This window comes from Staurois parvus, unplaced genomic scaffold (genome assembly GCF_062004578.1).
Source record: "Staurois parvus isolate SC_StPar_1 unplaced genomic scaffold, SC_StPar_1.0 ptg000401l, whole genome shotgun sequence".
In the NCBI taxonomy this organism is placed as follows: Eukaryota; Metazoa; Chordata; class Amphibia; order Anura; family Ranidae; genus Staurois; species Staurois parvus.
This window is the reverse complement of record NW_028318197.1, coordinates 4757991-4785321: the sequence shown is the minus strand read 5'-3', so window position 1 is coordinate 4785321 and position 27331 is coordinate 4757991. Positions and strand designations below refer to the sequence as shown.

Here is a 27331-nt window from a genome sequence, read left to right as displayed (position 1 = left end):
ACAGCTCCCCTAATACTCACCTGAGCCCCCTCTTGATCCAGCGATGTACACGGGAGTCTTGGCTGTCCTGGGTTTCTCTTTCCTCATTGGCTGAGGAATCTAATCACAGCCAGTGAGCCAATGAGGAGAGAACGGAGCAGGGCCAAGTCACGGCTCTATGTGTCTTATGGATGCATGGAGTGGGCCTCGGGAGCGAGCACACACCAGTGCCCCCATAGCAAGTTGCTTATTATTGGGGGCACTGGTCAAGGGGGAGGAGCCAGGAGTGGCGGTGGGGTGCCCTAGAAGAGGAGGATCGAGGCTGCTCTGTGCAAAACCATTACAATGAGCAGGTAAGTATAAAATGTGTGTTATTTGTTAACAAAAAGCTGAAACTTTAAACCCCATTAATTGGTGACATTTTATCAATTGGGCCCTTCAAAACATAATAGTTATATGTAACCTATGCCTGCAGCACAGCATTTATAAAGTGGTAACTGGATACGTCCAAAATATAGATGATGATATTATAGTGTTATATTTTACAACGACTAAATGGCTACACATTTCCATCTCTGTAGAAACATAGACAATATTAGTTTGATTACAAGGGTATCCTAATGTCTAATACGGTATATTGTCATTTTTTTTATTTGCCTTTGCTTATCATAAATTGTGGTAAAGCTTGGATTGAATGACAAATGACAAGCAAAAAGAGACAACTATATTCTGTGCTTTATGAGTAAAATCTTTTGGAAGAGTGATAATCAGCTATGCAGACAAAGGGATTGTTTTACTGACACGTTATTTAAAAATGCACTGGATTACTGTTTTAAAAAAGGTTTTTATCATGTGGCTTGCAAGGAATTTTTAACTGTAGCTTAACTGTAATTGCAAAAAGAAATCTGGGCAAGATAAAACCAAGGAAATGCTGTTTCTAAATCCAATCCGCCCAGCATCCGCCATGTTACCAAAAAAATGAATGCACCAATGTGCTCCCAGTGCCATAGTGTCAACTATATATTTAAATTGTAAAAACAATTTTACTAAAATGCCACTGCCTCAGCATCCCTATTTTTTGTAGGATATGTATAAAGTGTTTTAAAAAACATGAAACTCATCTTGCAACTTCAAACCAACTTCCATGCAGATTGCAGATTTCAGTACCAAGTGGTCAACCTTTCACATAAACTGGAGGATAGTGATTTTGGGAAGCTCCTTATATAACATGATTGTGAAGAAGGGACCTTTGAATTATTTTTCAGTCTTAGAGAACCAAAGCATTTTGCAGATTGAAATACAAATGTTTATTTTTATTTAGTGAAAGTGACCGTTCCTTTAAAACTGTTTCCCTGAACAGTAAACCCAGCAATTTAAAATATTAATAAAATATCACAATGCTTGATGTGCTTCTGCATCTAGCACCTGTGTACAAGTCCAAGAGTTCACAAATCAGATAACTCACCATGTTATTGGATGCCTTTCTGAATCCAGAGCCTGTTTGGACAGCCCTGCAGTTTACAAAATATAAAACATTGTAAAACTTGATGTCCCTCTACATGCAGTGCCTGTTTATCAGTGTCAGCACCCAATTGTTGGACACCTTCCATGAAGATATGTTTTTCTGCTTCCCTCCCTCAGCATCTCTAAGAAGCCACAGCTGACGAGGCAAAGGTATGTAGCACTACCCCCTTAGAAGTCGCTAGAAGATTTGGGTCCCTATAGTCCTGCACAGCCAGGCAACACGCATCTCCACACAGGCCTGCATCCAGAGTCAGAGGTTAGTCTTTGAGCTTTTGTTAAGTTGTTTTTATTAGGGGATTTAAACTGGGATAAGGTTAGGGGTGTGCAGGATGCTAAGGGGAATTGGTGAAGTGAGGATAACTTCCCAGAACTATATACAAGCCTTCACTGCAACACAGTCTTTGTTGGAGAGCTAGCCAGCGTCTCTTTAATGTACCACCCTAGACCCCATATGAACTCCTATTCCTCACATAGCAATCTGGAGGTATCCCTGAACAGGGGATCTGGTGCCTGTTTCTTTCAAGGTGGAAAGTCCCAAGTAGGCAGAAAATCTGGTTTCCCACCAGAGTTCTCAATCTACTATCCACACATGAGGTGCAGGAGTACTCACTCAGATTTTCTCCTGTACTGCTGATGGGTTGGTGGCTGCTTCCAGGCCTTTTAGCTGGGCTGCTCCTTCCCTGCCATACAGGTGGTCCTAGTTCTGGGGGCCAGTGAAACTCTGAGCTTCCCCCTTTCCAGCTCCAGGCCTGCAAGTAGGCCTGATCCCACTGGGCCTCCTCAGAGCCTCCTGCTTTCAGCCTCATATCTTTCTCACTGTCTTCCACCTGACCTCTCCTGCAGCTGAGCAGCCTCCTACATGTTTAAGGGTGTTCCAGCACATTTGCAACCTCCTGTTTGGCTAGAATTCCTCAAGAGTGCAGGCCAGTCACTCCTCAGAGCCACCCACTGCCTCTAGGGTCTTTCTCCAAGCCCTAGAGCAGGGGAAAATTCCAAAGGGGCTGGCCTGCAGAGCTTCTGAGCTCCTGACCATAATTTGACCTTCTGGCTATTACACCCAGGCTGCCTTCCAAACTGACAATCAGAAACTAACAATCAGAAACTAGGAGAGTGCTACAGGTAGATGAACAAATAATCTGCAGCCAGGTAAGTGGTCCTCCACTGTCTTAACTGGTGTTCAGGCAGTCAAACCAGAGCTTAATAGCATGCGGTTTCTCCAGAAGACCCAACTACTGTGGGGAGCGCCTCAAATTGCCACCAGAGTACTCTAATTCCAGTGGGGGGACCTTTGTCAGTGGGCTTTGGATCCCTCCAGCTGTTTGCCTGTGTAACCAGAACTACTCTGGACTTCACTGTGAGGGATGTTGTCTATGAGGATAGTCATAAGTAGCCATTTGTGTTCTGAACCGTTGTACTGAAGTAGCGATAACATCTTGTTTTTCTATTATTATAGAGTATTATAGATACTATGCTATGTAGTCACATTTTACCCCGATTGAGCGACAGAGACATTGCTGTTCAAAGTCCATGTTTCTGATGTTTCCAGTGCATGCATGCTGTTTGCCATCCTGAACTTGTTTTGCATTTTTGTTTCTAACTTTGTACCTGTTTAATAAACTGCAAATTACAGTTAGGGCACATCGGTTGTGGCCAACAATGGCATGGTACAGATTTGTTCCATACACAAATGAATGGCTGGCACCACTACCTTTTGCATTTTACTACTCTGATTAGGAGCTCTGGACACAGACAGCATTTCTGGCCACATACAAACTGGCCACAGTTAATCGTTGAGTTTGTGTGCAGCCATTGCACAGAGTGCTGCTGCATCTCAATCCGGCATTTAGTTTCTGAAGGCAACAACCTTTTCACCCTTATTCACAGATCTAGAGAACTCCTGCTCCTTGTCTGATTATTCAGCCAATTATTTACTCTGTTAAAATGGTAATTTCAGAGAGTTTTTCACTAAATATCTGGAGTACCCAGACAAAGAGCAGTGCTATAGCTTAATTCTAGGTAATTGAGTGAGTTACTAATGTTATCCATTGAAAAGCTGTAGCTATACTGAAATCATAAAGTTTGCTGAATACGTTTTTCTTCTAGTTCTGTGTAATCCCCTGTGGAATATGAAAGTATACAGCTACATAGAGGGTCAGTAGGAAAATGGTGAGATTGCACTTTCCAAAGACTGTGTTGTGTATCTTCTCCGTATGCTAACTGCAACTGTAATCACACTCAGACTTCCTAAGCAGGTTTAAATCTGATAGGTAGCTGTTACACAGTTACAGAGTTACATAGTTAGTCTGGCTGAAAAAAAGACAAACGTCCATCCAGTTCAACCATTAAAAAAAAAAAGAAGTTATAATCCTATACCCACAGTTGATCCAGAGGAAGGCAAAAAAAAACCCAGCAAAGCATGATCCAATTTGATCCTGCAGGGGGAAAAAGTTCCTTCCTGATCCCCTGAGAGGCAATCGGATATTCCCTGGATTAACTTTACCTATAAATGTTAGTATCCAGTTATATTCAGTGTATCTAGGAAATAATCCAGGCCTTTTTTAAAGCAATCCACTGAGCTGGCCAGAACCAACTCTTGAGGGAGTCTATTCCACATTTTCACAGCTCTCACTGTGAAGAAACCTTTCCGTGTTTGGAGATTATGTATGAGTGATTCATACATAGTGCAGACCTCTGCTGCAACCAAGCTTTACTTTTGACTTGGATGGAGACATTTCCTCAATGTCTCTTGCTTTTGTACCTCCAGGCTAGGTCCCTGCATGTTGAGCATTGATCGCTAGGGAGGGTGTGAAGCTCACCAACCCCTCAATACCAGGGTGGCAATCTCCAATGCCAGGTACTGACTTTCCCCTGGCTAGCTTCTCTTGCATCCACACCACTTCACTAGTTACCCTTAGCATCGGCAATATAGCCGCATGCCCCTCCGACTCCTCCTTAACCCTTTCATAGTGGCTCTCTTATATTTCCTCTTCATCTCCTTGTCATACAAGCCATTAGTGATACGACCTGCATGCACCCCTTTTGGGAAGAACTCCAGACCAGGTACTTCAACAGTTAATGGATTTTTACTGGGGAGCTTCTGGCAATTTAATAGTTTCTCACAGGTATTTGGTGGCATAACCCACTGCTCTCTACCCCAGGCTTTCAGTTTATATCTCTACAAGTGGTAAAGTCCATTGGGGTAGCTCTCTTGAGAGGTGGTAGATACATTAGCCTGCAAATCAGCTTGCTCTCTCTCTCTCATGTGCTCTAAGGACCTTGAGAGGTTACCTCCCCTTGTATTTATGGGCCAACTAAGGGTCTGGGAGCATGAATACCCGAGAATTGGTACCTTTCTGACCCCATGGCAGCCTGCTAGCTAAACATGACCTATAACTATGAACAACATGAGTTTAGCATACAGGTACTCCTCGCTTAACGACCGAGTTCCGTTTCAACGACTTGGTCGTTAAGCGAATTGGTCGTTAAGTGAGGAACTGCATGTACTGTATACAGTAGTACAATATATGCATAGTATTTGACAATACAGTATTCTAAATAAGTAAAATAACAAGAAAGATCAAACTGAAAACTTCCACTTGTTTTAATTTGCATAGGTTGTGTAATTTACACACAGTACTGCAATGTATTACAGTACAGTAGTACAATACAGTATATGCATAGTATTTGACAATACAGTACAGTATTCTGAATAAGTAAAATAACAAGAAAGATCAAACTGAAAACTTCCACTTGTCTTAATTTGCATAGGTTGTGTAATTTACACACAGTACTGGAATGTTGTATTACAGAACATAAAGTTAGCAAAGTACAGTAGGTACATTAAAGCACCAAAAACCACAGTACTGTACTGTAGAGTGTACAAGAAGGAAAAAGGATATTTAAAATACAGTAAACAAAAAAAACAAAACAAACAAACAAAAAAAAATAAATTCAGGCTATCATTTTAGTCAACGAATCCTTCAAAATCTTCATCTGTGTCATCATCAGAGCTATTATCAGGAGCTGCTGAAGGCCCAGGTAAGGGACACGATGGAGTAGAAATTGAAGCATTGGTAGTGCTTGGTGTAACTTTCCAAAAGTATCCACTTAGAGTGGTCTGCTTTGTCATTTTCTTTTTTTCTTCATATATTTCACGATAGCACTGTAAAACTTGACTTATTTGTCTTTCCACCTTTGTGAATCGTTCAACATTCGGATCCATACTCTCTAGTTGGAACATAGCTGCATTCACTTTTGAGAACACACCAGCTAATCCCTTCACAGTAAACTTCTTTGGTACTTCTTCCATGTTTTCATTTTCTTCTTCCTCCTCCGCCAGGTTCTGCTGTGCTTCCAACTCTAATAAATCTTCGGTAGTTAGCTCTCCCTCCCTGTATTGCACTAATTCCTCAATATCTTCCACCTCAACTTCTAAATTAAGCACTTTAGCAAGTTCCATAGTTGTTTTATTTATGGCATCAACATGTTCATCTTTCTCAAAAACTGCAACATTGTTCACAAAACATTTTAGGCATTTTTTCCATATGCCTTGCATACACTTTTCTGTCACTCCCTTCCAAGCGGATTCAATGTTGTTTATGCAGTCTAAAATGTTGTAAGATCTCCAGAAATCACGGAGAGTTACTTCATCATTTTCTGTTGCTGCTACAGCTTTGGAAAAAGTTGTGCGTAAATAGTATGCTTTAAATGTGGCTATGGCCCCCTGGTCCATTGGCTGAAGGATTGAAGTTGTGTTTTTAGGTAGATATACTATCTTTACATCTGGGTTTAGGTCATCAAGATACTGGGGATGGCCTGGAGCATTATCAAGCAGGAGGATAATTTTAAAAGGAATGCCCTTTTCTTGACAATAATGCTTCACTGAGGGTATGAAGCAGTGGGTGAACCAATCCTCAAATAAAGCTTGAGTCATCCATGCCTTGTTATTTGCTCGGTAGTAAACAGGCAGTGTGTTCTTTCTAACTCTGCTCAATGCACGTGGGTTTTCAGAGCGATAGATAAGCAAAGGCTTCAACTTAAACCCGGTAACATTTCCTCCCAACAACAATGTGACCCTGTCCTTAAATGCCTTAAAGCCAGGCATTGTCTTAGCTTCTTTGTGTATATAGGATCTTTCAGGCATTTTCTTCCAAAAAAGTCCAGTTTCATCCACATTGAAGATCTGTTCTGGACAGTAGCCACCTTGCTCTATGATTTTATCAAATTGGTCAACAAATTTTTCTGCTGCTTCTACATCTGCACTTGCTGCCTCACCACTGACACTCCGATTATGCAGGTTGAATCTTCGAGAAAACCGTTGAAACCATCCGTTACTTGCTGTAAAGGTTTCGGTTGAACCGCTGCGTGCTTGCAAAGTCTCAAAGATATTGAGTGCCTTGGCTTGAATTATTGAAAGGTTCAATGGCATTCTTTTTTGAATCTGGTCATCAAACCAGATAGCCAGTAACTTCTCCATATCATGAATTAGGCCTTTCCGCTGTCTAGTTATTATGGCTTTAAAGCCTGTTGATGCTTTCACTGCCTCTTTTACTCTATCTTTATCCTTAAGGATTGTTGAAATGGTTGAATGTGCCAGATGCAAGTCATGTGCTATCTCATGGACTTTTTTGCCACCTTCATAATCCTTTATGATCTTTATTTTCTTCTCAAGATCAACAGCCTTCCTTTGTTTCTTGGCATTTTCTGGTGCAACCTTGCTTTTCCTTTTTGGAGACATCTGGGGTAAAGTACAATACAGAATAAGACACCCAGATCACACACAACTTGTATGCTTGAAGAAAAAGCTTTATAAATAGTTACACTGTACTGTACATACTGTAATGTACTATATCTGTACTGTATACAGTATTGTCACACTACTGTGCTGTATTGTGTGGGCCTGAGAGAGATCCTGGACTGTATACAGTAGAGATGAGCGAATTATTCAAAAATTCGATTCGGCTGATTCGCCGAATTTGCGGAATAAATTCGATTCGATGCGAATTTATTCGCTGCGAATTTAACTTATTAAAAGGGTTTCTAGGCTTCAGAGAGCCTTTATATTAGTGCAGAACACTGTACCTTTAATTTAAATGCCCTTGGAGTCTGCTGGGGAAGAGAAATAATACTGTCAGTCAGTATGACATGCAGATGAGTGCCGTCGATCTTAGAATCACCGCACACTTCACTCATTTGGGCAGTCACGGGGCCAAAACCAGAGTGTGGAGCCACAGTGTGGAGGTGGAGGCAGCAGCAATGGGAGGCCATACAGCACCCTATGACAAAATGGAACCCACCAGCAGTGTGAGGAGACCTGAAAGTGGCACATGGCAGAGTGTGGCGATGGAGACAGCAGTAATGGGAGGCCGTACAGGGACCCATGACACACTCTGGACCTGGCAGCAGCATGAGGAGGTGGTACAGGGGCCCATGGCAGATTACGGGCCTGGCAGCAGCATGAGGAGGCGGTACAGGGGCCCATGGCAGAGTGGCGAAGCGTAAGCAGCTTAAATTGAAGGCCATACAGAGGCCTATGTTAAAAAGTCCCCCCAGCAGCAGTGTGGGGAGACGACTATCAAGAGTCCAATGGCAGAGTGGTGGAGCAGAAGCAGCTTCAATTGAAGAAGAAGAGGATGAGGATGAAGAAGAAGAAGAAGAAGAAGAGGATGAGGATAAAGAAGAAGAAGAAGAAGAAGAGGATGAGGATGAGGATGATGATGAAGAAGAAGAAGAGGATGAGGAAGAAGAAGAAGAGGATGAGGATGAAGAAGAAGAGGATGAGGATGAAGATGAGGATGAAGAAGAAGAAGAGGATGAGGATGAAGAAGAAGAAGAGGATGAGGATGAGGAAGAAGAAGAAGAAGAAGAAGAAGAAGAGGATGAGGATGAGGATGAAGAAGAAGAAGAAGAAGAAGAATTAGAAGAAGAAGATGAGGATGATGAAGAAGAAGAAGAAGAAGAAGAAGAAGAGGATGAGGATGAGGATGAAGAAGAAGAAGAAGAAGAAGAGGATGAGGAAGAAGAAGAGGATGAGGATGAAGAAGAAGAAGAAGAAGAAGAAGAGGATGAGGATGAAGAAGAAGAAGATGAGGATGAAGAAGAAGAAGAAGAAGAAGAAGAGGATGAGGATGAGGAAGAAGAAGAAAAAGAAGAAGAGGATGAGGATGAAGAAGAAGAAGAAGAAGAAGAGGATGAGGATGAAGAAGAAGAAGAAGAGGATGAGGATGAAGAAGAAGAAGAAGATGAGGATGAAGAAGAAGAAGAAGAGGATGAGGATGAAGAAGAAGAAGAAGAGGATGAGGATGAGGAAGAAGAAGAAGAGGATGAGGATGAAGAAGAAGAAGAGGATGAGGAAGAAGAAGAAGAAGAAGATGAGGATGAAGAAGAAGAAGAAGAAGAAGAGGATGAGGATGAAGAAGAAGAAGAAGAAGAAGAGGATGAGGATGAAGATGAAGAAGAAGAAGAAGAGGATGAGGATGAGGAAGGAGAAGAGGGTGAGGATGAAGAAGAAGAAGAAGAAGAAGAGGATGAGGATGAAGAAGAAGAAGAAGAAGAAGAAGAAGATGAGGATGAAGAAGAAGAAGAAGAAGAAGGAGAAGAAGAAGAGGATGAGGATGAAGAAGAGGATGAGGATGAAGAAGAAGAAGAAGAAGAAGAAGAAGAAGAGGATGAGGATGAGGAAGAAGCAGAAGAAGAAGAAGAGGATGAGGATGAAGAAGAAGAGGAAGAAGAGGATGAGGATGAAGAAGAGGATGAGGATGAAGAAGAAGAAGAGGATGATGGTGAGGAAGAAGAAGAAGAAGAAGAAGAAGAGGATGAGGATGATGAAGAAGAAGAAGAAGAAGAGGAGGATGAGGATGAAGAAGAAGAGGATGAGGATGAAGAAGAAGAAGAGGATGAGGATGAAGAAGAAGAGGATGAGGATGAAGAAGAAGAGAATGAGGATGAAGAAGAGGATGAGGATGAAGAAGAAGAAGAGGAAGAGGATGAGGATGAAGAAGAAGAAGAAGAAGAAGAGGATGAGGATGAAGAAGAAGAAGAGGATGAGGATGAGGGTGAAGAAGAAGAAGAAGAAGAAGAAGTAGGATGAAAATAAGAAGAATTCCATTCCAGCAAAAAGTGTATCTGCAGAGAGCTCCGCTATTTCTGACAGTTCTCTGACAGTTCCTTCACATTTACAGCGGTTGAAACATTGTATCTATTTGTTTCCGAATAAAAACATCTGTATCCTAAATGGAAACAAATAGATACAATGTTTCAACCGCTGTAAATGTGAAGGAACTGTCAGAGAACTGTCAGAAATAGCGGAGCTCTCTGCAGGGACACTTTTTGCCGGCTGTAGAAGGGATGAAAATCGGCCGATCGGGGAAAATTCGATTTGTGCATCCGAAGTTTGCTAATTTTCGGATTCGGCGCGAATCGAATTTTTCCTAATATTCGAAACGAATTCCACTTCGCCAAGTTCGATTCGCTCATCTCTAGTATACAGTACAGTACAGTATAGCTGTTTATAAAGTTTTTTTCTTTGCATCGCAAAAAATACAGTAATTTACAGTACTGCTGAAATGTGAATACTGACCAGGAAACCAGCAGTACCGGACCTCAGAATAGTGTACAATTTCAGCCATGAATGATGAATGACTTTGAGACGCAGGGCCGCTACCACCGCTACCACGTTTAGTGCGTAACCACGTTTTAGCACATACCGTCGGTGAGATGGTCGTAAGTGTGAGCGGTCGTAACGGTGAAGAGATGGTCGTAAGTGCGAGTGGTCGCTAAACAGGTAGGTCGTTAAGCGAGGAGTGTCTGTATAATACAGATTTTGTACAAAACCTTACACCAGAAAAAATACTTTACTCCTGCCCCACACTGCAAATATCTGCTTACAAGCCTATAGTCAAAATAAACTACTCAGGAGATAGTCTATGCCCTTGTATTTAGGTTTATTATTTAATTTTGCTTTAAAACCTCTAACTTCATGCAGCCTTCTGCCTAAGGAGGAAAAGGAACATACGTGTAAAAATAATTGTGTTTTTGATAGTATTTCATGACGTTTAAAATGCCAACTCTGGTACATGAGTCACAAAATCAATGCATTCATTTAGAAGTTATGTAGCAATAGTATAGACATGTCAGTGATATTTTATTTCATGTGGATAAATATGGTCAACTAATTAAATTCCTGATTTCAGGCTCCCACTTTTAAAATCTACTTTTATATAACAAAGTTAGAAGAGGGAGATGATAACAGTAAATGCATAAAATGCTGCTAAAAGTACTTATGTTTTTGAATTAAACTACCTAAAAAGATAACATTTTATACCCTGGAATACCCAATATATTGTTTAGCTGGTTAGTTCCACTTATAACACATGCACAAAAGTTAAACTCACCATGACTAATGAACAGCACCCAGAGTTTTCTTTAGGATGACACACACTTGTAGCTGAGCTGTTGTCTTTTAAAAGACAATTAGTTGTGGTCTAAAGGTCATGTCTGACGTGATATATTCCAGGTCACAGGATGGCTTCTTTAATAAAGGATTTCATGCACCCTCTGCTGGAGGAAAACTGATTATTATGCAACCAGAAAGATGGTAATAATTTTTTGTTTTCTTCATTTTGATCCAGAAGATTAATACTCACATTTCCTGTACATTCTGATAGGATCAATACTTGGCTAATTATTCTCAGACAGTATTTATTACCAAATAGACCTAAAACTGGTGTCATACTTACAGTGATAAACCACTTAATTAGCTCTCCTATTTGACCAGTTTCCCTAGCAAATCATAGCACCTTCCACCAGCCTATGGAAGTTGGAAGAAAAAGCTTTTGAAGTTAGGTGTAAGGGAATTCCTGTACAGTGACTGGCGCATAGAAATGCACTTACGCTCAACATCACGCATAGGAATGAGCACAGGCGCATTGCTAATAAAAATGAGCATAGGCTCGCGCATGCGCGAAAGAATGTGTGCACACACGTGGAAGCGTGCCAACAGTTTCTGGATGGACTATTTAAAGAAGGCTCTTACTCTCTGTCATTGTTGACTGGTCTTCAGCTATTTCCTTGTGTCCTGCTGTATCCTGTGTGTTATCCGTTACTGATCCGGTTTGCCATTGACCTGCTCTTGGATCCTGTTTATGCCTCTGTTCATTGGTTTCTGATCCTGGCTTCCTCCTGACCACGTCCCTGTCTGCTGTTCCAGTACCTCATCGCCTGCCCATTGCTGACCCTGGCTATTACTCTGACTACGCTTCAGGCTCCAGTTCGGCTCTACAGCCCTGCCGAGTGCTTGTCCTGGTTATCTATTAGATCAGCTCTGGTTGTCACGGTGTGTTTCAGCCTCACACTTGTTAGAAGTTCCGGCAAGTCACGCACCCAGATCTTGCAGTTCCAGGGGAGTGCTTCCTTTACCTCAGCTGGTCATTCCTGCATCTCCTCTGTTCCTGACTGGATGCCCTGATTGATTTATCGAGTTTACACCTCCAGCCGCAAGTTCTGCAATCAACATCTGCAGACACTCATGTTCTTCCTGTCCCTCGGCACTATCTGTTCCACCTTCAGTGGGGCCTGAGCTGGAGATACAATCAAGGCTGTCCTTGTCAATTCAGACTTCTGTCAGGTACATGACATTAGGTCTTCACAGGTCCTGCATGCAGAAGCAGAAAGGATGGTTCAGAAAGAACTGTGCATGCAATATTTGGACCAGCCGCTTAACTTAGCAAACATGGGGGAGTATACTGAGTGCACATTGTCAGAACTGTCAGCACTTTGCAGGTGTCAGAAATAGCCCCAAGTGCTCAGTTGTGGCTACTAATCTCCTGAACACTGCATTCTCCTAATTCCAATGCAGTCACTCACTAACCTCTTAGATCCTAAATATCCTAATAATCCTAATAAATAATTTTTCCACAGAAGTAAAGTAGCCAATGGACATATCTCAAACACACATGCACATGTGACTGTGGGTTCTCCAAAACAGCAAGTGTAATGGTATGTAATACTTTTACCTCCATGCCTGATCCAAATATCTTCACTTGTGATAAAAAAAAACTCGCCTAGGTTTAGTTCGGTGGAGGATCTGCAAACCTCAAACTTAGCAACCAAACCCCATTGAAATATATAGGAGACAAATCTTATTATTTTTTTCTGGCCTTTTCAGGGCCAATTTGCAAGGTTTTGGTTAAAAAAAGCATGAAACAAACAGTGATTATTATATTAATTTCGCTTCTAAATACAGATGTCAAGATATATTCAAAAATACTAGCTAATAGACTAACAGATGTAATGCACTCCCTGACAGCTCAGGTAGGCTTTATAAAGGGAAGCCAAGCTCCTGATGGTAGTAGTGAAATGATAAATCTACTTCAAAATGTAGAAAACAAACGAGTGCCTTCTCTGCTCTTATGTTTAGATTCTGAGAATGTGTTTGATAGAATACATTGGGGGTATATATCGCAAACCCTATTAAGTTTTGGCTTCTCAGGGTTTATACACTCAGCAATAATGTCTTTATATGTCAACCCATCAGTCAAACTATTTATATCAGGTACATTATCCAACAGCTTAGGCCTTACTAATGGCACACGACAAGGATGCCCTTTATCACCCTTGAATTTTCTATTGGCCACTGAACTTTTTGCTGAACTTGTGAGCATACAGATAGGTAAAATGTAACATAAGATATGCCTCTTTGGGGATGATATTATCCTTCTTTATCCTCTCCTAGTTTATCCCTGAATAGAATAGAAAAATTGATAGGCTCCTTTGGAAGAGCCTACGTTTATAAAATCAACACTAATAAGTGCTTTGTACTACCCATGAACATTGATAATGATACTCTTGATTCACTACGAAAGTATTTTCCTTACAGCTGGAGTACATCTATTACCTATTTAGGAATCCAACTAGCATAATCTACTTCCAAGCTGTTTGATGTTAATTTTCCTCAAATGCTGGAACAAGTCAGTAAATACCTACAAAACATTATCAAAATTCAACTATCATGGATAGGTAAAATTGAAGCATTTAAAATGCAAACTCTGTCCAAGATACTCTATCTATTTAGAGCTTTACCTATAATGATGCCACAGAAATTTTTTACACAGATCTCATCTAAAGTGTGATACTATGTATGGCTTGAACACAAATCTAGAGTAGCATTTTCAACCCTTATAACTCCCAAAAAGGGGGATATGGGATTACCTGTTATAAGAAGCTATTATGTAGCTACCATACTACACCAAATGAGATTTTGGTTTATTGCACCTGAAGATAAACTATGGGTAAATATAGAAAAAGAGTTTGTAAAAGGATATGACCTTTATGCTGCAGTGTCAGTTTTGATACCCAAGTTTAACTCTCCTAACTCACTAACTAAAAAGGTCAACACCGGCAGCCTGGAAAGTTCTTATAAAGAAAACGAAATCTATTGGTAACCTAATTAAATTACCTATCCCTTAGAGAACGTATACACATTCTAACCGTAATGTTTCTATAGAAAAATGAATTTTAATATACTATTATACTTCTTTACCTATTGCTAGTGATATTGAGGAAAGCCTCTCACTCTCCATGGGCAGCTTTCCCTCCCCGCTCAAACAGGCACTGGTTACCCCCATACTCAAAAAACCCCCGCTGGACCCCACCTGTTTGAATAACTTAAGACCCATCTCACTGCTCCTGTTTGCCTCCAAGCTTCTGGAGCGCCTTTTTCACATCTGTATGAACTGCTACCTCACCGACAACAACCTTCTTTATACCCTACAGTCTGGCTTCCGCCCACAACATTCCACTGAAACTGCCCTACTAAAACTCACTAACGACCTACTATATGCTAAAACCAATGGCCACTACTCCAAGTTCATACTCCTCGACCTTTCCACTGCCTTTGACACAGTCATCCACCCGCTCCTCCTCAGTAAACTACACTCCATCGGCCTCCGTGACTCTGCTCTCTCCTGGTTCTACTCTTACCTTTCTCAGTGTACTTTCAGCATCACATACAACTCCTCCTCCGCTCCTCTCCCTCCTTCCGTTGGGGTACCCCAAAGATCTGTCCTTGGGCCCCTCCTTTTTTCTCTCTACACCTCCTCCCTGGGACAATTAATAACCTCCCATGGCTTCCAATACCACCTCTATGCTGATGACACCCAGATCTATCTGTACACTCCCCAGCTCACCCCCTCAATCTCCTCACATATCACAAATCTACTACTCTGATCTCTCCTTTGGGCCCCACATCCAATCACTGGCTAAATCCTGGCTAAATCCTGCAGCCTCACCCTCCGGAACTGGTTTTATCCTGCCTTAATTACTGCAACTCCCTCCTCACTGGTCTACCGTTACACAGGTTATCCCCCCTTCAGCCTATTATGAATGCTGCTCTCTCCTCTCTCTGCCAATCCCTTCATTGGCTTCCACTAACCCAACGTATAAAATTCAAAATACTAGCCACAGCTTACAAAGCTATCCACAACTCTACCCCTAGCTACATCACCAACCTCAACTGCAGATATCGCCCAAATCGCCCTCTCCACTCCTCCAAATACATCTTCCTCTCTAGTTCCCTCATCACCTCCTCCCACGCTCGCCTCCAGGACTTCTCCAGAGCCTCTCCCATCCTCTGGAACTCCCTAGCACAGTATGTACGGTCAGCCCCCACCCTGTCTGCCTTTAGGCGATCTTTGAAAACTCACTTATTCAGGGAAGCCTACCCCACCTCCACCTAAGAACTGTACTTGAATCACCTCCACCAGATCATCCCCCCCAGCTAGCATCTTTTGTATCACCTCCCTTTTCCTTTAAATTGTCAGCTCCACGAGCAGGGCCCTCACATTCCTTCTATACTGAAATGTATTGTAAATGTACTGTCTCCCTTATATTGTAAAGTGCTGTGAAAACTGTTGGTGCTATATAAATCCTGTATAATAATAATAATATTAATTAAAAAAAAAACACAAACCACCTAGATTAGCATCCCTTCTATCACCCTACTTCAATAAAACTATATCAATTCCTGATATAATCTGGAATTTCTTAATCTCATATAATAAATTGCAGATTAAGGGCATAAGGGCATAACTTTCTTTTACAAAGTAATGACTGATTTTCTGTTAAAAGACATATGTCAATCCATTAGAAAATGGGAAGCTGATTTATCCCAAAACTTCTCGTGGGAACAGTGGCAAAAAGCGATAATTATTAACAATAAAGCATAAACCTGCATAAATCACAGGGAAATATCACAAAAATACTGCATATTTAACACCATACAGACTTTCAAAAAATTCTCATCATCTTCCCCACTCTGATTGAGATGTAATGATCAAGCAGGAAATTTACTACATATTTTTTGGTATTGTAAAAATATATGTAGTTTTTGGAACTTATAGGTTGTTTAGTATCTCTAACACCAGCAATGGCAGTCCTAAATTTAGGATTAGATTTGTATGCTGCACCATTTAGAACCATAGTTGCTCATATTCAGTTTACAGCCAGACTCACTTTGACTAATAAATGGAAATCTTCTGATACTCCAAATATTTAAGTAGACATAAGTAAACTAAATGTTAAAGGCCAATACGAAATTATTCTAGCTTTTTAAAACTATACGATTTTCTAAATTAATACACCAATGGCAAATATGGTTAACATACCCTAAAACAGGTATCTATTTAAGAGAGCTTGATAAAAAAATAATGCTTTGTAAGATTTTTCCTATTATTAATCTTCCTCAAACATTAGGAAGTACTGATAAACACAGCGTTTTGCTTCACACTCTGGTTATCTTTGTTATGGTGAACATATATTTTTATTCTTTTTTACAACTCCTGTTACAGTCTAAGCCCATGTGGGGTAACAGGATAATTTCTACAATATGTCTGTATTATGTTTTTCTTGATAGTTAACATAATGATTTGTTGTAAACTGAATGCTTATTATATTTGGTTAATCTTAGATTTTTGTAAAGAACTTACATTTGCTAATGCTTTTATGTTCATTGGAATAATTTAAATTTAATACAAAATTATGGAAAAAAGGCATGAATAGTTAGGCACTGTTATATCGGACATGTACCAATGGAAAATACATTTTTTCAAAATATTGCTCAGCAGGGAATGGGTTTTTTATAAAGGCTTAAAAGGCAACATTAAAAAACCCAATTCCTTTGGATAACGTGCGTGGGGATGCCGTAAGCTTGCACGTAAATTGGCACACCAGTAGGATGCACTACAGCAAGTGACATCATACTATTAGTATTGTTGTTTATGTTTTGTAATAACAAATACTTTTTCTGTGGTGACTCTGTATTTATTTACTGTCATTATTTTTCATGAAGGAGTAACAAGGGATACATCCCCTTAGTCATTTGCAGTGGAGGGGGCATATTTTGATACATCTCACTACAGACCCCCACATTTACTAGGCCAGGAATGTGGGGATGAGGTATTTGTCTCCACCTACATGGGGCAAAGTACCATGCCATGGGGGCTCACCTCACAAGATACACTTCTGGTGTTCAGGGCATGGCCTGGTATGAGGTAAGGGGATGAGGTTTCTCCTAATGGTGTGAAGCCCCCCTTAAAATCCAAACCAGTCCTTTATACTAAATGACAAAGTAAATAAATGTACACATACTGTAGAAAAAGTATTTTATTCAAAATGTTACTCATTCACAAAAAATGACAAAGTAAATAAACATACACATACTGTAGAAAAAGTATTTTATTCAAAATAAACATGTCCCATGATGTAGAACCAACATCAATCACATCATCTGGCGATGTACTGTATGTCCAGCATCAATCACAATTAACAATGTCCCGACAACCATTCCAACAAGCACAATGACCCATGGCAATGATCTTTTCTTGCCGGGTTTTTGCCACAAATGAGAGCTCCCACAGCTCCATGGCCAGGGTTTCTCTTAATGGTGTGAAGTCCCCTTTAAAATCCAAACCAGACTCTTATCCTAAATGCCCCCTGTTACTCATTCACAAGAAAATGACAAAATAAATGAACACACACACTGTAGAAAAATAATTTATTCAAAATTAAAGAGTCCCACAATGTAGATCCTACATCAATCACATCCCCAGTGATGTAGATTCAGTGTTAATTATAATGAACAATGTCCCAACAACAACCAACAAAAACACAAAGACCCATGGCAATGATCCTGTCTTGCCGGGCTGTTGCCATAAGTGATAGCTCCCTGGCCCGCAGCTTGATGTCAACAAACTGGCTGGGGATGCTGGCTGATGTAATTTGCCAAATATTGAATATAAAACAACCCAGTGGGCAGACAACTGGAAGCTGTCATTTAGTGGCCATCGTGATGTTTTCATTAATTGATTGACTTCCAGCTGCAGCAGCCAAACATTTGGATGGAAGAGTGCGCAAACTGACCAAATCTGGCTATTTAGTTCACCTTTTTTAAGCTCATCCTTAATCTTCACCAGGCAAGGTGCCAAATAGGATACTTGTGCTTCCAGAGGCAGCTGTTGGTCAAATTCTGTGCACCTAGCTCAGAGGCATTTGCAATGCTACTTGTTGTGTAGATGTTCAACTGAATGGTTTTACTTTGCAAACTGACATTTACGTGGCAGTGATTGTTTTCTTTGTCACACATAGTCACACATATGAATGTTCATTGAGCTTATTTAAAAAAAAAAAGTGGTGTTTCACTTATACCCCAATCTTGTGTAGGAGAAAATACAATTTATTTCCTTTTGCATGATTGGATGATTGAAATGAACACAGCTTCATCAAATCTTCTAAGCTCAGCAAACATTCACTTTCAAAGTTACCAATCTTTACTGTTTGAGAAACCCAACCCCATCAAGTAACAGAGAGGATTCAAACATTCAAACTAGTCTAAATACTTCTGACAGTTGATTTAGATAGAGTTGTTGATTACGCTGTTGTATTGCTCTCCTAAATGCAAACTCAGAATTCTTCTTTTAGATAATTTAAAGAAAATATAAATGTGTATACCGCCCAATTAATTTTTTTGAATAGGCAATGGGTTTATATTTTGCCATGGTCCTCTACAAGCTGGAAAATATACCTCTGTAGTAAAAGGCATCCTAGAGACAAGAGGTCTGATTCACTAAAGGCAAATAGGCTGTACACTTTGCAAAGAATACCCAATCACATGTAAGAAAATAAGAACACTCTATTTTTCCTTGCACATGATTGGATGATGGGAATCAGCAGGGCTCCACCTCATTTACTTGCAAAGTGAACAACCTATTTGCATTTGGTAAATAAACTCAATGACTTGCGTGATAACACCCTTCAGCATACCAGGAAAGTTAAAGTATAACTAAATGCACTTTGGATACAGCAAGGGCAGGTTATAACCCCTGTCAGCTTTTTTGTTTTGCCATTCCCATTGGAGGAATTTCCCTTAATTTCTTGCCCCTTAGCCAAGTCAAGAGAGATGAAATCCTACCAAAGTGAGGGAAACCCTGGTTGTCAACAAGGTCACAAGAATATGTGTCCCCATTGAAAGATTTACCCTCTATTACTGTTCTGGGGAAAACCCAAATTTTGGGATGTTAATTCACTTTGACTTTCAGTGATAACAATAAACAACTAGAAGACAAAGAGCATAAATTGCCTTTCATGATCTTTACAGAGCCATTTGTAAGGAAAACCTGTGTGTACTTTAAATTATATCTAAAGCCAAACCTTTTTTCATCCTATTGGAGGGATTTTCTTTTACTTGTTGTCATATAGGCAAAATAGAAAGTGAGGTGAAATCTCTCCAAATTCACTAAAATTTACTCATAGACAGAGGACAAATCAAAGTACATTTTTCTAATAAAGACCCAGAGAACAATAAAAAACAGTGGGTTCCAACCCCACACCTTTCTTTAAAAAGAAAACAAAAAACGTTTGAGTTTATGTACTCGTAGTCCTCTTTTGGGAAGGAGGAGGTATGACAAATGGTCCTCCTCAGACAGGATACTGCACTAAACCTGTAGGTAAATGGGAGAACTAGAACCTTTGCTAATTGGAAGAATGGGTTTGATAATAAAGTTGGCAGTATCTCCACCAAGGAGAGGGTGAACAGAGGGGATTCCCTTCCTGGTAAATTAACTAGTATTCTAATCAAAGTAATTGGGAGCACTACTGCAACCAGCATATAACATCAGTCATGTATAAAAGTATATAGATGCACACAAGTATGGAAATAATACAAGCGTATACATGTATATCCAATGTACAAACAAGTATTATCAGCAAAGGTCCCAACAAGAAACCTGGTGGAATTGTGTGATGAATGTTGCAGCAAAGTCCAGTTGTAGCGGCCCCTGAGGATGATCATGATGCAACATTCATCTTGGAATGGAGACCTGATGACAAGATCAGCGGTGATAAGGAGACCCAACAGACATTTTTCAACTCACCTAGATTGCAGCTTTTGGCCAGCAGAAACCATGGCTTGGCACTAGAAGTCACATTCAGCCTATCTACTCTGCACTTAGTCCCTAGTATCATAATGCCACTGGATCTCTAACTACCAGAATTGGCCATCAGATGCTTAACCTGGCTTCAGCCTATGCTGGTTATTGAGTCCTAAGCTATGGAATCCCAGACCAGAAGGGACATTAGTAACTAAAATAGCAGAAGCTGCATGTAAATTCTATTGGGATAAACAGGTTTACATGCTAATATACTGAAAGGTGCCCACTACACACAAACAGTAGCACAGATCTATCTAGCACTGTGCATGTGAGATAATAGGAATAGGGCAGAGATAAGTCTGTGTCAAGGATACACACTTAAGTAGCTATGGGCAGCTGCAGTTAAACTATTAGAACATAGGAATACCTGCCTAATAGTCTCTGCTTCTAGTCTGGGTGAAATACAACAGCAACAGCAGCTCCTTGGTGTGTAAGGTCATGAGGCTCAGTACTGTGTCTCCCTCTCCACTTGTCCTCCATGGGTTTCTGCCCAGACACAAAGAGACAGAAAGTAATGTATGTGACGATCGCGGCATCAGACCACAGCCCTTCTCACCAAACTCGTGACCGAAGGACTAGCCAAACAAAAACCGCACGTAACAATGCCACGCCCAGCTGCACCCTGCACAAAGATTTTCCAGCTAATGGACAACAATCTGTGTACCTGCAGCCTGGGAGCGATTGTTACTGGGTCAGGTTAATTACGCAATTAACCCTTCACACTGCCACCACCTCCTTTTTGTACAGAGAAAGAGGAAACTCGGCAATATCAGCAATAACACTATGATGTTTGAATAATCGTCTGTATACCACTGTCACCGCAGGCAGGGTATATAGAGGTTTAAGCACACACAGTAGCGTTCTTCAGAGACAGGGGTTCTTAGTTTGCATTAAGGAGCTTTAGAAACAGTTCAACACTTTTCAGATAATAGGATTTATTACTAAAAAGGTCAAAACGGTGCAATAACAATATTTACAGAAAAAGATGTAGCCAATATATATATATATAAATATACAGAGAGCAATAACACAGAAAATAGATAACAGAAAGAAGGTTAGAGAGATAGAGTACTTGCCAAAAGTCCTGGGCTAGGCAGATCAAGTTTCCTGAGCCAAAAGGGTGCCTTATCTCCCAAAGTTGGTTTCCGATGTTAAAAGAGAGGATTCTTCAACTTTACTCACGACCTACTCAACTTAGCTCAACTCAACCTCTGCTCCAAGCATAACAGCTTTTCTAGGAACTCAGCAGGGTGTCTCCTTGAAGCAGAGAACCAATTGCCTCATTTGGGGAGGGTGTTGCAGACGAAGACCAAAGCTAGCACCAAAATCTCTCTCAACTTATATCATGATCAATAATTTACCCCCGGTGCATGTAGCAGCCTAGCCACTAGTAGATTAATATGCAGAAGCATCTGCTGAATGTTTAGATATGAAATATGACATACCTGTTTGGGACTGTTAAGGAGATATCATTTTCTGCTCTCCTGTAGATTCCAACTAGGGGGTGTAATATAACAGGCGACTTGTATTAAAGTAACCGATCTGAATTTATGCTTGGTTTTTATGTAAGTCTTCCATATCTCCAGATATAAAATTATAGGGGAAAGTGCATTTTACTGCTTATCTGGAATGTCTTTGAAGCACAGTGAAGGACTTGGTTTATGGCTTTATGATATCTCAGATTGAGAAGCTAACAGACACCTGGGCACCAGCTAGTGTGGAATTTATAACCCTGGAGCTCTCCCGCTGAACCTGATTGCCTGTGATCTCTGCATCATACAGACCACATGTCACTCAACAGAGAGGGAGGGGGAATTGGAGGGAAACTGATTTGGGAGTAGAAATGATATAAGATGGAGGCCTTTGCCAAAATGGAGGTTCCCATCCATCTCTGTGCGCACGATTGCTACTATGTACATAAATAATCTTGGAGAACATTAACCTCCCTGGAGGTATTCCCGAGTGTAGCTCGGGGTAAAGTTTCAGTAGACTCGGGCTTACCATGCGGCGCTGCTCCGCGATCCCTTGATCCCTCGATCACTTACCTTGTCCTGCGCTCCCGTGATGTCCCTCCTGCAGTGTCCCCGGCAATGTAATCTGGCGGATGCCGGCATCTGTCTTCTGGGTTCCGTTCCCTGCGAGCATCGGGACGTACGGTGGACAGAACAGCAGGAAATTTGAAAATGACAAAAAGTGACATTCACTAAATCACATAGTAAAACATTACTGTATCAAACCATTTCACATACATTTTGTCCCTAGTGCTTTGTCCTGTGCCCTGCCTGCATTTATACTGTTCTTTCTGCCTGGAAACTGAGAAACGTCCATGGCGTCCAAAAAGCGTCCCTTTAGGTCAAAAGAGGTTTAGACCAGCTAGAGAACAGCGATAGTAAATTAGAACCACTTGCAGAATTGAATGATAATGACTTGTGGGGAAATTCATCATCAGACACTGAAAACGATTTAGCGACTTTGCTCAGTGATGAGTGAACTTGGCGCTATATTTCAAATGTCAGTGTTTTTGGTTTGATTATATTATTGAATTAAATGTATTATTATTATATTATTATTTTTTATGATTATTTATTAAATTATAATTTATTATTTCGTGTTTAAAGGTTTATCCTACCTGGGATATTTACTAGACTCTTGTTCGGACAGATTTCAGTGAGTTATTCCTAAAAAATTACAGGCCTACAATAAAAAAAAAACATATTTCCATGCAAAAAAATGTACCGCTTTGAGCACAGAAATATGAACATAATCAGACCGCTAGGGAGGTTACGAATAAGAGAAATATACAGACAGTGGAGTACAGCAGATCCCTACATGCCCTCCCTACATACATTTCACTTTTAATCTTAGGCAAAGGCAACCAAATCATTTTGCAGTTTTTTAATTTTTTTTATTTTTCATTTACAGATTTAAGAGTTTGTAAAAGACCCCCAAATATATATACAGTGGGGATCGAAAGTTTGGGCACCCCAGCTAAAAATTTGCATTAATGTGCATAAAGAAGCCAAGGAAAGATGGAAAAATCTCCAAAAGGCATCAAATTACAGATTAGACATTCTTATAATATGTCAACAAAAGTTAGATTTTATTTCCATCATTTACACTTTCAAAATAACAGAAAACAAAAAAATGGCATCTGCAAATGTTTGGGCACCCTGCAGAATTTATAGCATGCACTGCCCCCTTTGCAAAGCTGAGACCTGCCAGTGTCATGGATTGTTCTCAATCATCGTCTGGGAAGACCAGGTGATGTCAATCTCAAAGGTTTTAACTCCCCGGACTCATCTGACCTTGCCCCAACAATCAGCACCATGGGTTCTTCTAAGCAGTTGTCTAGAAAACTGAAACTGAAAATAGTTGACGCTCACAAAGCTGGAGAAGGCTATAAGAAGATAGCAAAGCGTTTTCAGATGTCAATATCCTCTGTTCGGAATATAATTAAGAAATGGCAGTCATCAGGAACAGTGGAAGTTAAAGCAAGATCTGGAAGACCAAGAAAAATATCAGACAGAACAGCTTGCAGGATTGTGAGAAAAACAATTCAAAACCCACGTTTGACTGCACGATCCCTCCAGAAAGATCTGGCAGACACTGGAGTTGTGGTACACTATTCACACTGCCACCACCTCCTTTTTGTACAGAGAAAGAGGAAACTCGGCAATATCAGCAATAACACTATGATGTTTGAATAATCGTCTGTATACCACTGTCACCGCAGGCAGGGTATATAGAGGTTTAAGCACACACAGTAGCGTTCTTCAGAGACAGGGGTTCTTAGTTTGCATTAAGGAGCTTTAAGAGGTCTTTAAGAATGACCTCTTTTAGAACCTGGATGCTGGATGGAGAGTGATGCTCAACTTGTCTCTTCAGAATTTCCCATAGGTGTTCAGATCAGGAGACGTACTTGGCCACTGAATCACTTTCACCATGTTCTTCATTAGAAATGAAAGTGACCTTAGATGTGTGTTTTGGATCATTGTCATGTTGAAAAAGTGCACGACGACCAAGGGCATGGAGTGATGGTAGCATCTTCTCTTTCAAGATAGACCAGTATATCTGTGAATTCGTGATACCATCAATGAAATGTAGCTCCCCAACACCAGCAGCATTCATGCAGCTCCACAGAAGGACACTGCCACCACCATGTTTCACTGGAGGCACCATACTTTTTCTTTGTACTTCTCACCTTTGCAATGCCATAGTTTTGAAGCCATCAGTTCTAAAAACATTTATCTTGGTCTCATCACTCCAGAGTACAGAGTCCCAGTTAGTCTTCTTTTTCAGCATGGGCCCTGGCAAGTTCTAGGTGGGCAGTGTATGCCGTATTGTGTCACAGGAAATAATCACCCCAGTTTGGCTTTTTACTTCTTAAGCTAACTGCAGTGAACTTACATGGTGATTTACTTCAACCCTTCTCATCAGAAGACTCTTCTGTCGAGGTCTGGATGTCTCGGTGAGATGGTTGCAGTTCCATGTTTGTTAAATTTTTGTATAACTTTTGCTACAGTATTCTGACTGATAAGTAAAGCTTTGCTAATCTTCTTGTAGCCTTCACCTTTCTTGTGTAAAGAAATTATTTTCCTTCTCAGGCCTTGTGACATTTCTCTTCCATATGGTGCCATTGCTGACACCATGAAATGGGAATGGTGTTTTCTTTGTTAAGTAACGCCCTTTTACAATCAGCTGTCAGCCAGACGCCTGTTTATGGAATAATTAGACTCACCTGTAGTTGAATTTTTGTTAATTAGGATTTTGTTGTCTACAAGTTAGCTTTGCTCCTAAGACTTTTATTGGGGTGTATTCATTTTTGCAACATGGTCTTCAATGAATTTGTCAGAAAAAATACTTTTTTTGTGTCTGCAAATTAACAAATCTTGTTTGCAATCAATTGCCCACATTTGTGGGAGTATTTTGTAGTATAGTGCCCCATAGAAAATGTTGATTCTGAAAGGAAAATCTGTTAGGTGTAGTCATGTATGTAGAGCACTGTAAGTGTGATATAACATATATCAAGTATAAAAAATATACTGTATAACTAAGTCCAAAAGTGATAATATGGGTATATGAGACTGTACAAATTACTGACAAGCTGATAGATGCCATGTTTCTACAAATGTAACTCTACATCTTAGTGGTTACATGCATATAGGGATGTATGACTCAATTTGTATCCAGGACTGGGAGTGGTTTACAGACACGGCATCTGTCTACCTGGCATTGATTTGTACAGGTTGCTGTCTGCAGGTCTTAAATATGTTTTTTTATTATGTTTTTAATTTTTTTTTATTTTTTTAAACTGTTATTTTTTACATTTATTCAGCATCCTGTCAGGTGGGCTTTGGTAAAATATCAGGGCTCTAACTAGACCTCTGATGTTTTACTTTTAAGATAAAGATTTTGAGGACTCTTAGTCCTCAGTCTTTTTTCTTCTCCTCTGCAGCCATAGCTGCACTCAGTGAATGAACAGTAGGTTCACTGTACAGAGGCTTCCTGTTCATTCACAAACTGAAGACGTGGGGGTCTATGTATAAAAAATGTTCTTTGCAAACATCTCAACATTTGTGCAAGAGTAACAAACAATACCCATGATGTTTGTAATGGGTGCAATATTTTTCTTGTTGCCTTTCACCAGGGTAAATGTATTCCATCCTAAGAGAAAAATAGCCTATTATAAATCATTTCCACCACAGTGGTAAATTGTAGGGCAGGGAGCTATTTCAACTGGTGATTTAGGTTTTTGCACCATAATATTTATGTAAGCACAATTTTAATTATTTATCATTTGATTGTGTAAAGTTACAATCACAAAATACTAAAATGCTTGTGCTTTTAAAGTGGAACTAGGAAAATATTAAAAATGGGCAAACTTAAACTTACTTACCTGCCTGTCCGCCCCTGTAGAGTGAGACGTGCATGCGCAGCTCACTGTACAAATTTGGCAATGCAAAATCTGACTTAACGCCTGCACATGCGCGGGAGTGGAGTCTTCCCTGCCCAGCCAATGACAGGAGCCAGTAATCGAGACCCGGAAGCCGGCTACTCGAAGATGTCAGCGGTTAGGTGGGGAGCAGAGGGATGCTGCATTGCTGGAACTGAGGTGAGTATAGTTCTGCTTTTAAGGCACCAGGTATCAAAAAATGACAACCACATATCAACATACATAATTTTATTTTTACACAGTAAAAAAAAGATTGTACATAAACACATTAAAAAAGGATAAGAAAAGACTCTGAACCATTAATATAGGTGTACTCAAAACAAACATCCAGCCCTCTACAAACTTATTACAATTGTAAGTCAAGATAGCCAAATGCTGTAAATAAATTCTATACAAAGAGGGAGGAGAAGAGGGTCACTGATGAGCTCTACGCGTTCCAAGCTGCTTCATAAGGAGCAGTACATATCAGAATCTATATTTCAAGCTATATAACAAAAAACAGAAAGTGTATAAAATGACAGAGTATAACAATGTAGATACAAATACACATCACATTTTTTCTTTACTACTTAATGTTCTTACCCAAGGTGCATGTGGCTATCCAGCGGGACTATCAGCCCTAGACCCTCCAGCAGGGGTGAGACACCCTGGAATCGTGCGCCATCCCCAAAGGGGGACCACTGGAGTATAGTAGGGCAGACTGGGCCACCACCTCACCAACCTCCAACACTTGCAGTGTACCCTACATGGTGGAATAAATATATAATATCCAGAAAAATACTGTGATATGTACATCCCTAATTAAAACTCAAAAAGCATGTCATACCACTTATACCCAGTCTCTGGAGGCAATAATTACTAATAATATATGCACCAAATACACTAGTAATATCCCCTTAAAACTATCCAAATTCCATTGCTGACTGTTAATATCTAACTATATACATTGTCTATAATAAAATTACAAGCAATATAATATTTATCTACAACTTACAATAGCAACGCCTGAGGTTGTAACACAATAACACCAAAAGTCAAACAATACATTAATAGCTTAACCCTTAATCTAATATATAAAATGTATGATAACCATCCAACCCCAGAGACAAGTACTAAGATATAAAAACAAGATGGAACAAATTATACACACCAGGAAGAACAGATTTTTAAACCCCTACACATCAGGGAGATGTTCAACCTCCACCACCATCAGGTACATGCAACATAGTCAGAAGAAAAGGAAATGAAGCCCAAGACTGGCCAATATACTGTATACTCCGACATGGGTCCATCCACCAGTATCATCAAATGGTGCCGATGATATCACTTCCTGCAAGGGCAATAAGACACATATGCTGGAAAACACCTCCCAAATGATGGTGAACCAAGCAGAGGG

General features: G+C 40.2%; 1 protein-coding gene across 1 annotated transcript in view; it reads right to left on the bottom strand.

The window, feature by feature from the left end:
- The window catches only part of LOC149455291 (uncharacterized), a 70870-nt gene extending 59888 nt beyond the window's left edge, over positions 1–10982 (bottom strand). The window contains exon 1 of the mRNA XM_089686488.1: positions 10896–10982. Coding sequence (XP_089542614.1) covers positions 10896–10898 — 3 coding nt within the window. The 5' untranslated portion in view covers positions 10899–10982. The remainder of the gene's footprint in view (positions 1–10895) is intronic.
- Between the last annotated feature and the right edge of the window lie 16349 nt (positions 10983–27331).